Source organism: Oncorhynchus keta, unplaced genomic scaffold (genome assembly GCF_023373465.1).
Source record: "Oncorhynchus keta strain PuntledgeMale-10-30-2019 unplaced genomic scaffold, Oket_V2 Un_scaffold_14384_pilon_pilon, whole genome shotgun sequence".
Taxonomy (NCBI): Eukaryota; Metazoa; Chordata; class Actinopteri; order Salmoniformes; family Salmonidae; genus Oncorhynchus; species Oncorhynchus keta.
The window spans coordinates 746394-762500 of NW_026290787.1; the positions used below are offsets into that span (position 1 = coordinate 746394).

Here is a 16107-nt window from a genome sequence, read left to right on the forward strand (position 1 = left end):
GGACACAGAGCCATTAGTGTACACATAGCCAGGACACATAGCCATTAGTGTACACATAGCCAGGACACAGAGCCATTAGTGTACACATAGCCAGGACACATAGCCATTAGTGTACACATAGCCAGGACACAGAGCCATTAGTGTACACATAGCCAGGACACATAGCCATTAGTGGACACATAGCCAGGACACAGAGCCATTAGTGTACACATAGCCAGGACACATAGCCATTAGTGTACACATAGCCAGGACACAGAGCCATTAGTGTACACATAGCCAGGACACAGAACCATTAGTGGACACATAGCCAGGACACATAGCCATTAGTGTACACATAGCCAGGAAATAAAACGGAGTATAGCTCAGTCCTATGTGACCATTCATAAATTCTCACTTTCCATAATGACTGTTTATTCATAATTTAAAACTCTAATTGGAAGAAAAGATCCAAATGCAATATGAGTGTGTGAGTGACGCTGTGAGTGCATTAAAGACTGGTAGAGATTGTTCTCTAAAGGAGACTTCTCGCAATTAGCTTTTAATTATGCGAAACCGTCTTTGTGATTTCTTGTTTTAGTTACAGATTGCTACAGTGCTCAAACGACGCTTAATTAGTCAGTCGTTGATTAGCAAGGTTAGTTCCTGGGTTCCTATGGCAACAGGGGGAGGAAAGTAACACTTTTGTAAGTCATGCTGTGAAAGGTCCCCCAATACCCAGACTGACCTGTAGACTGCAGCCTTCCTGTTAATGTCTGCTACTGTTACATCCCTATCATCTAGCTACCTGCTCTTCTAAACCAACCTGAAGTGGCTTGGGGTTGGGTCTCTACTTGAAGAGCATCTCTACAGACTAACACATAGAGATGTAGATTTCAGGTGATCTCCACTGTGAAATCTATGGTCGTTTCAAAAGCCATATTGATGCTTATCCAGTGTCTGCTTTCATAAAATGTGAGTTATTTTTAATCTCTCTCTCTCTCTCTCTCTCTCTCGCTCACTTTCACTCTCACTCTCTCACTCTATCTCTCTGGAATGGATTAATTATAGGACAACCCCCCCTCCCCACAGTTAATTAGCTGCGGAGTTGTTTCTTGTAAATAAAACATTAATGAAGACACAATTAGCCAAGCCTGTTGAGTGCTCAGCAGCTGTGCTAGCCAGCTGTTTTAATGGGGGGAAGATATAGACAGTTGAAACGAGAGCAAGTGAATGATGGAGGAATAGATTGCACAAGCTGAGATCAGTGGCATTTAAGATGAGGGAGGAATGGATTGCACAAGCTGAGATCAGTGGCATTTAAGATGAGGGAGGAATGGATTGCACAAGATGGAAGGATAACTGAGTTGAGATCCGTGGTATTTAAGACGAGGGATAACTGAGATGAGATCATTGGTATTTAAGACGAGGGATAACTGAGATGAGATCATTGGTATTTAAGACGATGGATAACTGAGATGAGATCATTGGTATTTAAGACGAGGGATAACTGAGATGAGATCCGTGGTATTTAAGACGATGGATAACTGAGATGAGATCAGTGGTATTTAAGACGAGGGATAACTGAGATGAGATCCGTGGTATTTAAGACGAGGGATAACTGAGATGAGATCAGTGGTATTTAAGACGAGGGATAACTGACATGAGATCAGTGGTATTTAAGACGAGGGATAACTGAGATGAGATCATTGGTATTTAAGACGAGGGATAACTGAGATGAGATCATTGGTATTTAAGATGAGGGATAACTGAGATGAGATCAGTGGTATTTAAGACGAGGGATAACTGAGATGAGATCAGTGGTATTTAAGACGAGGGATAACTGAGATGAGATCATTGGTATTTAAGATGAGGGATAACTGAGATGAGATCATTGGTATTTAAGATGAGGGATAACTGAGATGAGATCAGTGGTATTTAAGACGAGGGATAACTGAGATGAGATCATTGGTATTTAAGATGAGGGATAACTGAGATGAGATCATTGGTATTTAAGACGATGGATAACTGAGATGAGATCATTGGTATTTAAGACGAGGGATAACTGAGATGAGATCATTGGTATTTAAGACGAGGGATAACTGAGATGAGATCATTGGTATTTAAGATGAGGGATAACTGAGATGAGATCAGTGGTATTTAAGACGAGGGATAACTGAGATGAGATCATTGGTATTTAAGATGAGGGATAACTGAGATGAGATCCGTGGTATTTAAGACGAGGGATAACTGAGATGAGATCATTGGTATTTAAGACGAGGGATAACTGAGATGAGATCAGTGGTATTTAAGATGATGGATAACTGAGATGAGATCATTGGTATTTAAGACGAGGGATAACTGAGATGGGATCATTGGTATTTAAGACGAGGGATAACTGAGATGAGATCCGTGGTATTTAAGACGAGGGATAACTGAGATGAGATCATTGGTATTTAAGATGAGGGATAACTGAGATGAGATCATTGGTATTTAAGACGAGGGATAACTGAGATGAGATCATTGGTATTTAAGACGATGGATAACTGAGATGAGATCATTGGTATTTAAGACGAGGGATAACTGAGATGAGATCATTGGTATTTAAGACGAGGGATAACTGAGATGAGATCATTGGTATTTAAGACGATGGATAACTGAGATGAGATCATTGGTATTTAAGACGAGGGATAACTGAGATGAGATCAGTGGTATTTAAGACGAGGGATAACTGACATGAGATCCGTGGTATTTAAGACGATGGATAACTGAGATGAGATCCGTGGTATTTAAGACGAGGGATAGCTGAGATGAGATCCGTGGTATTTAAGACGAGGGATAACTGAGATGAGATCAGTGGTATTTAAGACGATGGATAACTGAGATGAGATCCGTGGTATTTAAGACGAGGGATAACTGAGATGAGATCAGTGGTATTTAAGACGAGGGATAACTGAGATGAGATCCGTGGTATTTAAGACGAGGGATAACTGAGATGAGATCAGTGGTATTTAAGACGAGGGATAACTGAGATGAGATCCGTGGTATTTAAGACGATGGATAACTGAGATGGCATCAGTGGTATTTAAGAAGAGGGATAACTGAGATGAGATCCGTGGTATTTAAGACGAGGGATAACTGAGATGAGATCATTGGTATTTAAGACGAGGGATAACTGAGATGAGATCCGTGGTATTTAAGACGAGGGATAACTGAGATGAGATCATTGGTATTTAAGATGAGGGATAACTGAGATGAGATCAGTGGTATTTAAGACAAGGGATAACTGAGATGAGATCAGTGGTATTTAAGATGAGGGATAACTGAGATGAGATCAGTGGTATTTAAGACGAGGGATAACTGAGATGAGATCAGTGGTATTTAAGACGAGGGATAACTGAGATGAGATCAGTGGTATTTAAGATGAGGGATAACTGAGATGAGATCAGTGGTATTTAAGATGAGGGATAACTGAGATGAGATCATTGGTATTTAAGACGAGGGATAACTGAGATGAGATCATTGGTATTTAAGACGATGGATAACTGAGATGAGATCATTGGTATTTAAGACGAGGGATAACTGAGATGAGATCCGTGGTATTTAAGACGATGGATAACTGAGATGAGATCATTGGTATTTAAGACGAGGGATAACTGAGATGAGATCAGTGGTATTTAAGACGAGGGATAACTGAGTTGAGATCCGTGGTATTTAAGATGAGGGATAACTGAGATGAGATCATTGGTATTTAAGACGAGGGATAACTGAGATGAGATCAGTGGTATTTAAGACGATGGATAACTGAGATGAGATCAGTGGTATTTAAGACGAGGGATAACTGAGATGAGATCCGTGGTATTTAAGACGATGGATAACTGAGATGAGATCAGTGGTATTTAAGACGATGGATAACTGAGATGAGATCATTGGTATTTAAGACGAGGGATAACTGAGATGAGATCAGTGGTATTTAAGACGAGGGATAACTTAGTTGAGATCCGTGGTATTTAAGATGAGGGATAACTGAGATGAGATCATTGGTATTTAAGACGATGGATAACTGAGATGAGATCAGTGGTATTTAAGACGAGGGATAACTGAGTTGAGATCCGTGGTATTTAAGACGAGGGATAACTGAGATGAGATCATTGGTATTTAAGACGATGGATAACTGAGATGAGATCCGTGGTATTTAAGACGAGGGATAACTGAGATGAGATCAGTGGTATTTAAGACGAGGGATAACTGAGATGAGATCCGTGGTATTTAAGACGAGGGATAACTGAGATGAGATCAGTGGTATTTAAGACGAGGGATAACTGAGATGAGATCCGTGGTATTTAAGACGAGGGATAACTGAGATGAGATCAGTGGTATTTAAGACGATGGATAACTGAGATGAGATCAGTGGTATTTAAGACGATGGATAACTGAGATGAGATCAGTGGTATTTAAGATGAGGGATAACTGAGATGAGATCAGTGGTATTTAAGACGAGGGATAACTGAGATGAGATCAGTGGTATTTAAGACGATGGATAACTGAGATGAGATCAGTGGTATTTAAGACGAGGGATAACTGAGATGAGATCATTGGTATTTAAGACGATGGATAACTGAGATGAGATCAGTGGTATTTAAGATGAGGGATAACTGAGATGAGATCATTGGTATTTAAGATGAGGGATAACTGAGATGAGATCCGTGGTATTTAAGACGAGGGATAACTGAGATGAGATCATTGGTATTTAAGACGAGGGATAACTGAGATGAGATCATTGGTATTTAAGACGATGGATAACTGAGATGAGATCAGTGGTATTTAAGATGAGGGATAACTGAGATGAGATCCGTGGTATTTAAGACGAGGGATAACTGAGATGAGATCATTGGTATTTAAGATGAGGGATAACTGAGATGAGATCCGTGGTATTTAAGATGAGGATAACTGAGATGAGATCATTGGTATTTAAGACGATGGATAACTGAGATGAGATCAGTGGTATTTAAGACGAGGGATAACTGAGATGAGATCCGTGGTATTTAAGACGAGGGATAACTGAGATGAGATCAGTGGTATTTAAGACGATGGATAACTGAGATGAGATCCGTGGTATTTGAGGGATAACTGAGATGAGATCAGTGGTATTTAAGACGAGGGATAACTGAGATGAGATCCGTGGTATTTAAGACGAGGGATAACTGAGATGAGATCAGTGGTATTTAAGACGAGGGATAACTGAGATGAGATCAGTGGTATTTAAGACGAGGGATAACTGAGATGAGATCAGTGGTATTTAAGACGATGGATAACTGAGATGAGATCAGTGGTATTTAAGACGATGGATAACTGAGATGAGATCAGTGGTATTTAAGATGAGGGATAACTGAGATGAGATCAGTGGTATTTAAGACGAGGGATAACTGAGATGAGATCAGTGGTATTTAAGACGATGGATAACTGAGATGAGATCAGTGGTATTTAAGACGAGGGATAACTGAGATGAGATCATTGGTATTTAAGACGATGGATAACTGAGATGAGATCAGTGGTATTTAAGATGAGGGATAACTGAGATGAGATCATTGGTATTTAAGATGAGGGATAACTGAGATGAGATCCGTGGTATTTAAGACGAGGGATAACTGAGATGAGATCATTGGTATTTAAGACGAGGGATAACTGAGATGAGATCATTGGTATTTAAGACGATGGATAACTGAGATGAGATCAGTGGTATTTAAGATGAGGGATAACTGAGATGAGATCCGTGGTATTTAAGACGAGGGATAACTGAGATGAGATCATTGGTATTTAAGATGAGGGATAACTGAGATGAGATCCGTGGTATTTAAGATGAGGGATAACTGAGATGAGATCCGTGGTATTTAAGACGATGGATAACTGAGATGAGATCATTGGTATTTAAGACGAGGGATAACTGAGATGAGATCATTGGTATTTAAGATGAGGGATAACTGAGATGAGATCCGTGGTATTTAAGACGAGGGATAACTGAGATGAGATCATTGGTATTTAAGATGAGGGATAACTGAGATGAGATGAGGGATAACTGAGATGAGATCATTGGTATTTAAGATGAGGGATAACTGAGATGAGATCCGTGGTATTTAAGACGAGGGATAACTGAGATGAGATCATTGGTATTTAAGACGAGGGATAACTGAGATGAGATCATTGGTATTTAAGACGATGGATAACTGAGATGAGATCCGTGGTATTTAAGATGAGGGATAACTGAGATGAGATCCGTGGTATTTAAGACGAGGGATAACTGAGATGAGATCATTGGTATTTAAGATGAGGGATAACTGAGATGAGATCCGTGGTATTTAAGATGAGGGATAACTGAGATGAGATCATTGGTATTTAAGATGAGGGATAACTGAGATGAGATCATTGGTATTTAAGACGAGGGATAACTGAGATGAGATCATTGGTATTTAAGATGAGGGATAACTGAGATGAGATCATTGGTATTTAAGATGAGGGATAACTGAGATGAGATCCGTGGTATTTAAGATGAGGGATAACTGAGATGAGATCAGAAGTGTTTAAGATGAGGGAGGATTATCATTTTTTCATGAGCATGGCCTTATTTCTATTACAGCATATTGGACGACTGTCATTCATATTCCATTCTCCCAGCTCAATGTAACATTGATTGGTTTAGGCTACATTTAAATGTTTTAAACGCTCTTATCCAGAGTGACTTACAGGAGCAATTTGGGTTAAGTGCCTTGCTCAAGGGTACATCGATAGATTTTTCACCCAACACTCTTAAGCACTACGCTACTACGTGATACTCTAATGTTCCCTGTACCCATCATGAGGTTGCTACAACCTAGCCTATGAATTAAGGTTTACCACGTACAGTAGGTGCACAGGTTGAGATCATTTTCAGTAATCAAGGTGACAGACAGTGACACATTCAATTCCGATTTGCACACTCTTGCCTGCATCTAGCTGATATAGGGTGTAATCATTAGTCCAGTTGCAAACAAGAGTTTCTATTGGACAAATGCAGGTATGTTTATCCCCGTTTCGTTCCGTTTGCTTCCATTTAGAAACATTTAACAACAGAAGAGACGCAATGAGTACACCCCTGATCACACACGAACACAGTTCACTTTCATAGCAGACACACAAACAGTTCGTTGCGTTTATAATTTATTCTCGCAAGTATCTACGCACTCTCCTCCTCTCCACTTTTCCCTTCGCTTGTGGACTTCAGTGCACACCACATCAGCTGTCTGTGACCAGGCAAAACAACTTTTCCAAGCCAAACCTTCATATCATAACCTCTAACCGCTACACACAGCCTATATCATTGTCACGTCATAGTCAACATAAACTCAGCAAAAAAAAGAAATGTCCCTTTTTCAGGAACCTGTCTTTCAAAGATAATTTGTAAAAATCGCAAATAACTTCACAGATCCTCTTTGCAAAGGGTTTAAACACTATTTCCCATGCTTGTTCAATGAACCATAAACAATTAATGAACATGCACTTGTGGAACGGTCGTTAAGGCACTAACAGCTTACAGACGGTAGGCAATTAAGGTCACAGTTATGAAAACTTAGGATACTAAAGAGGCCTTTCTAAAAAAAGACTTCAAAAAAACACCAAAAGAAAGATGCCCAGGGTCCCTGCTCATCTGCGTGAATGTGCCTTAGGCATGCTGCAAGGAGGCATGAGGACTGCAGATGTGGCCAGGGCAATAAATTGCAATGTCTGTACTGTGAGGCGTTACAGGGAGACAGGACGGACAGCTGATCGTCCTCGCAGTGGCAGACCACGTGTAACAACACCTGCACAGGATCGATATATCTGAACATCACACCTGCAGGACAGGTACAGGATGGCAACAACAACTGCCCGAGTTACACCAGGAACACACAATCCCTCCATCAGTGCTCAGACGGTCCACAATAGGCTGAGAGAGGCTGGACTGAGGGCTTGTAGGCTTGATGTAAGGCAGGTCCTACCAGACATCACCGGCAACAACGTCGCCTATGGGCACAAACCAACTGTCGTTGGACCAGACAGGACTAGCAAAAAGTGCTCTTCACTGATGAGTTGTGGTTTTGTCTCACCAGGGGTGATGGTCGGATTCGCCTTTATCGTCGAAGGAACGAGCATTACACCGAGGTCTGTACTCTGGAGCGGGGTCGATTTGGAGGTGGAGGGTCCGTCATGGTCTGGGGCGGTGTGTCACAGTATCCTCGGACTGAGCTTGTTGTCATTGCAGGCAATCAATGCTGTGCGTTACAGGAAAGACCTCCTCCTCCCTCATGTGTTACCCTTCCTGCAGGCTCATCCTGACATGATCCTTCAGCATGACAATGCCACCAGCCATACTGCTCGTTCTGTGCGTGATTTCATACAAGACAGAAATGTCAGTGTTTTGCCATGGCCAGCGAAGAGCCCGGATCTCATTCCCATTGATCATGCCTGGGACCTGTTGGAACGGAGGGTGAGGGCTTGGCCATTCCCCCCAGAAAAGTCTGGGAACTTGCAGGTGCCTTGGTGGAAGAGTGGGGTAATATCTCACAGCAATAACTGGCAAATCTGGTGCAGTACATGAGGAGGAGATGCACTGCAGTACTTAATGTAGCTCGTGGCCACACCAGATACTGACTGTTACTTTTGATTTTGACCCCTCCCCCCCTTGTTCAGGGACACATGAATGCCTGTTAATCACATATCTTTGGAACTTGTTCAGTTTATGTCTCAGTTGTTGAATCTTGTTATGTTCATACAAATATTTACACATGTTAAGTTTGCTAAAAATAAATGCAGTTGATAGTGAGAGGACGTTTCTTTTTTTGCTGAGTTTAGCTACTAGAACTAACATGTTAGTAATCTCGATACAGTCATGCAGTACAGTGTACAGTCAGCAACAAGCAGTTTAGCAGTTACACCGGTGGGCCCCGTCAGCAATAAATTAATACAACTAAAAGCTTATATTGACTTGTAAGACTTCCAGTGTTGGATAGACATAGTCAGCTCGCCAACATAGCATACCTCTCTGTTTGAGCCAGGTGTTTGAGTTGGCTAAACTATCTAGCTGCATTCGATGCTAGCTAAGTAATTGAAAGTGAAACAAGTATTTACTATGAAATGTAGCTTGCGCTCTCTCGCTCTCTCTCTCTCACTTGTTCTTAATTTTGGAAGGAATTAATTTATTAAAAACTGTTAAACTATTTTATTTTTCTTTCTTTGAGTGAACTACTCACCACACTTTAAATGCACTGCAGTGCTAGCTAGTTGTAGCTTATGCTTTCAGTACTAGATTCATTCTCTGATCATTTGATTGGGTGGACATCATGTCAGTTTATGCTGCGAGAGTTCTGATCGGTTGCAGGACGTCCTCCAGAAGTTGTCATAATTACTGTGTAAGTCTATTGAAGGGGGTGAGAAAGACAAGCCTCCAAGTTTTGTGTTGAAGTCAATGTACCCAGAGGAGGACAGAAGCTAGCATCCACAGCCCGGAAGCCTACATGAAAACTCTGATTTCGACAGCCTTTTCACTGTGTGTGTGCATGCATGTGTGTGTGTGTGTGTGTATTTGTGTGTGTATGGCTGGGGGCCCCTGGAACTCTTGTTCCGTCCCTTCAGTGCTCCTTGAGGTAGGCAACTGTGTGGGTGACAGACAGACAACCCAACGATCCAAAATAAATATGCAAACCAACCGAATCAATTCAGGTATTTTCCAATTGATGAGGTACCTAATGGGGATATGATATGATATGATTGGCTGGTGGTCGGCGACTACTATATGAGATATCATAATGGTGATAAACCTTCAGTGACCCCCAGCCTCTACCTGTAGCTGGCCAATATCAGGAAGGTATTTTTCATTTATTCCCTGAACATTGACATTTGTGGTATTGAAAGAGGACACTGAAGGCAGTTCAGTATGTGCGCTGAGAAATTCTCTTGTTTTCTATTGCAGTTTAATGTGAATGAGTGTCCAGAGTTGTCCATTAGGATGGAAGTGGATAGCTCTGACAACAGGGCCTGTATGTAATCATTATGTTAGATTGATGTTAAAGAGTCTGTAATACAGACTAATACATCTGGATGTAGTATGTGTGCATGTCTGGAGAGAGGATGAATGATGCTTTGGGAAGTCTAATATTGTTATACAATAAGGGTAATATGGCAGAAAATGCTTCATACCGTTTAAATACAGAGGTGCTACTTTTTAGTAGTGAGTTTCTCAGAGGACAGTGCCTCCCCGGTCTGGTGGTGCTATGTTTTTGGACTTTACACCCCTGTCTGTCAACCGCCGTGTGCTCCTGGCTCCTCGTCCTCGTTCCGGGTGCGAGTGGTCGTGTGTTTACTCCTGACTCTGCCCTCCCATTGGCTCTCGCTGCCCCGGCTCTGACTAGGTCACAGCTGGTGCTAGTGCTCTAGCACGGCTGGGTGAGCAGACAGCTGTAGGCCCCGGCAACCACAGCTACTACTCTATCCTCTTCTTTTATGTGTTCCATTCTGTCTACATATTTTCTACTGTTCCTGTGTGGTGGAAATAGCTTAGAGAGGGGTGATAGGTTGGATGAGATGAAAATGCTACTGTAAACAATTGTTACAATTATTACTTCCTGATTCATGATGGTCAAATCAATACTGGCAATGCACATAGAGACTTAACTAATGCCAGTCATTTATTTGACTCTGATCCCACTTCCCAGCGCCAAATACTATTTAAATGATCAGCATATTTCACCTTGTTTTCCTGTGTTAGGAAACAAATGTGCTTATATCGTGTCATTATAACACTTTTATGACGCTCTTATGACAGTCCTATTAATCTACCTTTCCCTCTCCCCTTTCTCCTCAGTGGACGACTGCACGGATTGGTCAGTGGACTACTTGAAATACAAAGTGCTTTTGGGGGAACCGGTGCGGATTAAATGTGCTTTATTCTATGGATACATCAGAGCGAACTACACCCACTCCCAGAGTGTGGGACTAAGCCTTATGTGGTATAAAAGTACAGGACACGGAGACTTTGAGGAGCCTATCTCTTTCGACGGCATCAGAATGAACAAGGAGGAGGACGCTATCTGGTTTAGACCCACCGAGCTCCAAGACGTTGGACACTATTCCTGTGTATTGAGGTCAGTTGTTCTGTTATGTTCCTGTGTATTGAGGTCAGTTGTTCTGTTATGTTCCTGTGTATTGAGGTCAGTTGTTCTGTTATGTTCCTGTGTATTGAGGTCAGTTGTTCTGTTATGTTCCTGTGTATTGAGGTCAGTTGTTCTGTTATGTTCCTGTGTATTGAGGTCAGTTGTTCTGTTATGTTCCTGTGTATTGAGGTCAGTTGTTCTGTTATGTTCCTGTGTATTGAGGTCAGTTGTTCTGTTATGTTCCTGTGTATTGAGGTCAGTTGTTCTGTTATGTTCCTGTGTATTGAGGTCAGTTGTTCTGTTATGTTCCTGTGTATTGAGGTCAGTTGTTCTGTTATGTTCCTGTGTATTGAGGTCAGTTGTTCTGTTATGTTCCTGTGTATTGAGGTCAGTTGTTCTGTTATGTTCCTGTGTATTGAGGTCAGTTGTTCTGTTATGTTCCTGTGTATTGAGGTCAGTTGTTCTGTTATGTTCCTGTGTATTGAGGTCAGGTGTTCTGTTATATCTAGTCAACCTAGAACAATTTAGTGCTGTTAAATATAACTGCTATCTTATCTGATAGTTGTTGAAGTGCATTGTGGAAATTGGAAATCTTCCTTCCAAAATGGCTGGGTTTCTGTACCTATCCTATTCCTGGTTGTTTACATAGCAGTTGTAGGTAAAAGAGTGGGGGAGAGGAGTTTCTGCAACCTATGCACATAAATCAAGCTGCTTTAAAGTCCTCCCCTGCAGATTACTAATGAATTCTCTAATCCCCAGCCAGAAGAGAGTTGGACCTGGGTCCACACTGTTAGAGGCCCTCCCTCACTTAACATGCTTAAGTTGTTTGTTTGTTTTTCCTCCGGGGAACAATAAGGTATTAAGTGTCATTGGCAGACCCATAACTCTTAGGCTTCTCAACTCCTGTTCTTTAACGCAGCGATGGAGTCTGGAGCGAGGGAGGAAAGATGTGAAGATGGACAGTTATTCACAGCTGAGAGGTGGTGGGGGAGGAAACAAGAGGTGTAGAGAGACAGAAAATGAGAGATAATGTACCTCCTCCCCTTGTCGAATAAAGACACCCGTCGGAGGACATCATTATCATTTATGAGTTCCATAATGTTGTAAAGTTTCTGGCTTCCTAGGTCATATTGATAGAAGAGAGGGTTTCTTTCCTGTAGAGGTTGTTCGTACCCAGGTGAGTGGGAAGGTCAGAGCAGGTGTCTTGACTTAGAAGACCATAACAACCTGCAGTTTAGGCTCAGAAACACTGCTTGGCTCAACTAGGAGAGGAACCATTGTCTATCCAACATATTGTTTCAGAGCCACTCCTTTCTCCAAACACTCTAAAACCTGATGAATGGTTTCCCCACAACTTTGGAAAGATTGTGAAGCTCATGAAAATCAAGTTGTTTCTGTGTTTTGATTGAGCTGTCCCTTTAATAAAGGCTTTGAGGTCTTTAAAAAAACTCCCAATGCTGTGTTTGCCCTGGTTCCGCCTGCCACACACACACACACACACAAACAAACACACACACACACACACACACACACACACACACACACACACACACACACACACACACACACACACACACACACACACACACACACACACACACACACACACACACACACACACACACACACACACACACACACACACACATACACATACACACACACACACACACACACACATACACCACTAGCACAGTCAGTGTGACCTCTCTTCTTCTTAACCTCAATTCAGCTGAGAGAATTTGGCCTGCCGTTCAGCAGCGGTAACACTTGCATTGCTCTAGCTAACCGCCCCTTTGCAGCGCAGCCAGGGAGCATGGCTCAGAGAGTTAACACAGGGAGGCAGTTAGCCAGGGAGCATGGCTCAGAGAGTGAACACAGGCAGGCAGTCAGCCAGCGAGCATGGCTCAGAGAGGGAACACAGGCAGGCAGTCAGCCAGCGAGCATGGTTCAGAGAGTGAACACAGGCAGGCAGTCAGCCAGCGAGCATGGTTCAGAGAGGGAACACAGGCAGGCAGTCAGCCAGCGAGCATGGTTCAGAGAGTGAACACAGGCAGGCAGTCAGCCAGCGAGCATGGTTCAGAGAGTGAACACAGGCAGGCAGTCAGCCAGCGAGCATGGTTCAGAGAGTGAACACAGGCAGGCAGTCAGCCAGCGAGCATGGTTCAGAGAGTGAACACAGGCAGGCAGTCAGCCAGCGAGCATGGTTCAGAGAGTGAACACAGGCAGGCAGGCAGTCAGCCAGCGAGCATGGTTCAGAGAGGGAACACAGGCAGGCAGTCAGCCAGCGAGCATGGTTCAGAGAGTGAACACAGGCAGGCAGTCAGCCAGCGAGCATGGTTCAGAGAGTTAACACAGGCAGGCAGTCAGCCAGGGAGCATGGCTCAGAGAGGGAACACAGGCAGGCAGTCAGCCAGCGAGCATGGTTCAGAGAGTGAACACAGGCAGGCAGTCAGCCAGCGAGCATGGTTCAGAGAGTTAACACAGGCAGGCAGTCAGCCAGCGAGCATGGCTCAGAGAGTGAACACAGGCAGGCAGTCAGCCAGCGAGCATGGTTCAGAGAGTGAACACAGGCAGGCAGTCAGCCAGCGAGCATGGCTCAGAGAGTGAACACAGGCAGGCAGTCAGCCAGCGAGCATGGTTCAGAGAGTGAACACAGGCAGGCAGTCAGCCAGCGAGCATGGTTCAGAGAGGGAACACAGGCAGGCAGTCAGCCAGCAAGCATGGTTCAGAGAGTTAACACAGGCAGGCAGGCAGTTAGCGAGCAGCTCCAATCCCCCTTCTACCATGATTCTCTATTCTATTCAGTGCTGCGATAGGCTGTGTAGCCGATGCCTGAGGAGGAACACGATCACTCACCGTGAGGTTATTGTGTAATCAGGCCGAAATAGTCGAGCCAGGAGATTTGATTTGGATGAGTGTGTTGCTTTGTAGCTCGTCACAACTGTTTACACCAATTAGGGGCAACACTTACTCTGCTATAATCATAAGAAATAATCCCATTGTTATGTTCTTTGCCACTATGTGCCGTCAACCTTTACCAATCTCCAGGTCCATAGGAATCGTCCGAAGAGGAAAGTGGTTCTTCTCTAGGGTTTTGACAAGATGCTTCTGGATGCAGTCCCACTGGTTTTATAATTCCATCAATGTGCTTTAATTGAATTGTTCAAATGAATAATTTATGTTATTGATTGGCTGGAGAGTGCACATACCTTATCGTTGCTGTCTGATTAAAACCTCTTCTCTTCAAAACAGAAACTGTTCTGGAAATATTTTCCCGTTAACTAAAATACACTTTCTTGGTCCGAGAGTCATGACTGTCCTTACTCCACTCCCTGACTGTTTTACCACAACTGCTATGCAAACGACCAGGGCTAGGATAGGTACTGAAACCCAGCCATGTTGGGAGACAGATAGCCGAATCCCACACCGCACTTAAAAAAACGATCAAATATCACTTTTATTTAATAGCACTAAATTGTGTTTCACAGCTCTACAGATATAGGACCTTAATTTGATCCAGAGGACATTGAGGGATGTTACTGGTTTAAAAAAAGTATAATATGAACATTTGCATAAAATGGAGTTACAAGGTTTTCAACCGACAGTGACATTTTGTTTCCCAGGTAGAAATCCTTGGCTCTCAAACATCGCATGAGTGTTTCTGTGAGACGTATCTTCACCTTGCCCTCCCTGTGATGAGGCAGATTTAGTTCCCTTCCATATGTTGGACATACAGAAACATGTTATCTCCCATAATTCATCTGGAGGATTCATTTAGTCCAAATCTGTTACCAAGTACGCTACATGCCAACATACTGCCACTTCTGAAACATATTATTAACACTAGACATTAACATCGGAATATCTCTGACATTTTAGTATCTGTCGGAAGTTTGCCATTTTAGTCATACAATGAACAGAGAACAGAAAAAGAAGGTTTGCAATTGAACAAGCCTTTTTTTTCTCTGTAGCTCTCCCTAAAGAGAACATATCACTGGATTGCTTTCCAAGTCAATAAACATTACACTTCCTTGTCACGTTGCATTGCTGCTGTCTGGCTGTGCAGCCTGTGGTAGTGAAAAGAGAAAACGTGTTACAGTATTGTGTATTAATAAATAGTAATAACTTATTAACCTCTTCGGTTAAGGACGTCTTTTCTTGAATGGCTCATTAGTTCGCTTCATTGTAGGTTGTTTTTAGTGGACAGCAAAGTGTCGGCCAGTTAGAGCTGGGAAAACCTACTGTACCTTAAAGAGAGAGAAATCCCATGTCTGTAGTGGCCTATACAATGCTCTCCTCAACTTCCTCTTTCAGGTTCAATACTTCAATGGAAATGTTCTTAAATGTATAGAACTGCTGTATATAGAATCAACCTGCGATTTGGCTTAGACTTAAAATCACCCTTTGATTCTGAGAGATGTTCCTTTCAGTGTTTATCTATTCAACATATCACTGTCCCCAAATGACACCAATCCCAGACACAATATACACACTTTTAAACCCCTCAACATTTCTCATCAAGTTACCCCCTGCTGTACAATATTGTGGTAGATATTGTTGCTGTGTTGACACACGTAGTAAAACAGATCCCAATAGCGTACACTGTCATTATGGAGATATGACTTATAATTCCTCCCCTCTTTTCGGGCCCAATCATCACAACACTGCAGCAGAATCCCAGGATGCTCTCCTTTGGACTCAGCTTTGCATTTTCCTATGTAGCAAGGCACTCGCATATGTTAACATATTGAATTTGGATTAGGCAGTGGGCACAGTGAGGGAGACAAAAGAGGAACGTTGTGGTTGTAGAGAGAAAGAGATTAGGATCTGATTCTTTGAGCAGAGCATGGATGGACGGAGTCATTGCTGTATCTTATAAACCATGCCAGCAGAATGAGTCTTACTTCCAAAAGACACTATCGCACTTTAATCTGTGTTGCTACAGCCTTTCATTTCTCTCTTACCC

The 16107-nt window shown here is 42.6% G+C and overlaps 1 protein-coding gene across 3 annotated transcripts in view; it reads left to right on the plus strand.

Annotated features, from left to right (window-relative positions):
* LOC118379148 (interleukin-1 receptor accessory protein-like 1) overlaps nt 1-16107 on the plus strand; it is a 593985-nt gene that overhangs the window by 248870 nt on the left and 329008 nt on the right. For all 3 annotated transcript variants that reach the window (XM_052513955.1, XM_052513957.1, XM_052513956.1), the window contains exon 3: nt 10850-11129. In XM_052513955.1, coding sequence (XP_052369915.1) covers nt 10850-11129 — 280 coding nt within the window. The remainder of the gene's footprint in view (nt 1-10849; nt 11130-16107) is intronic.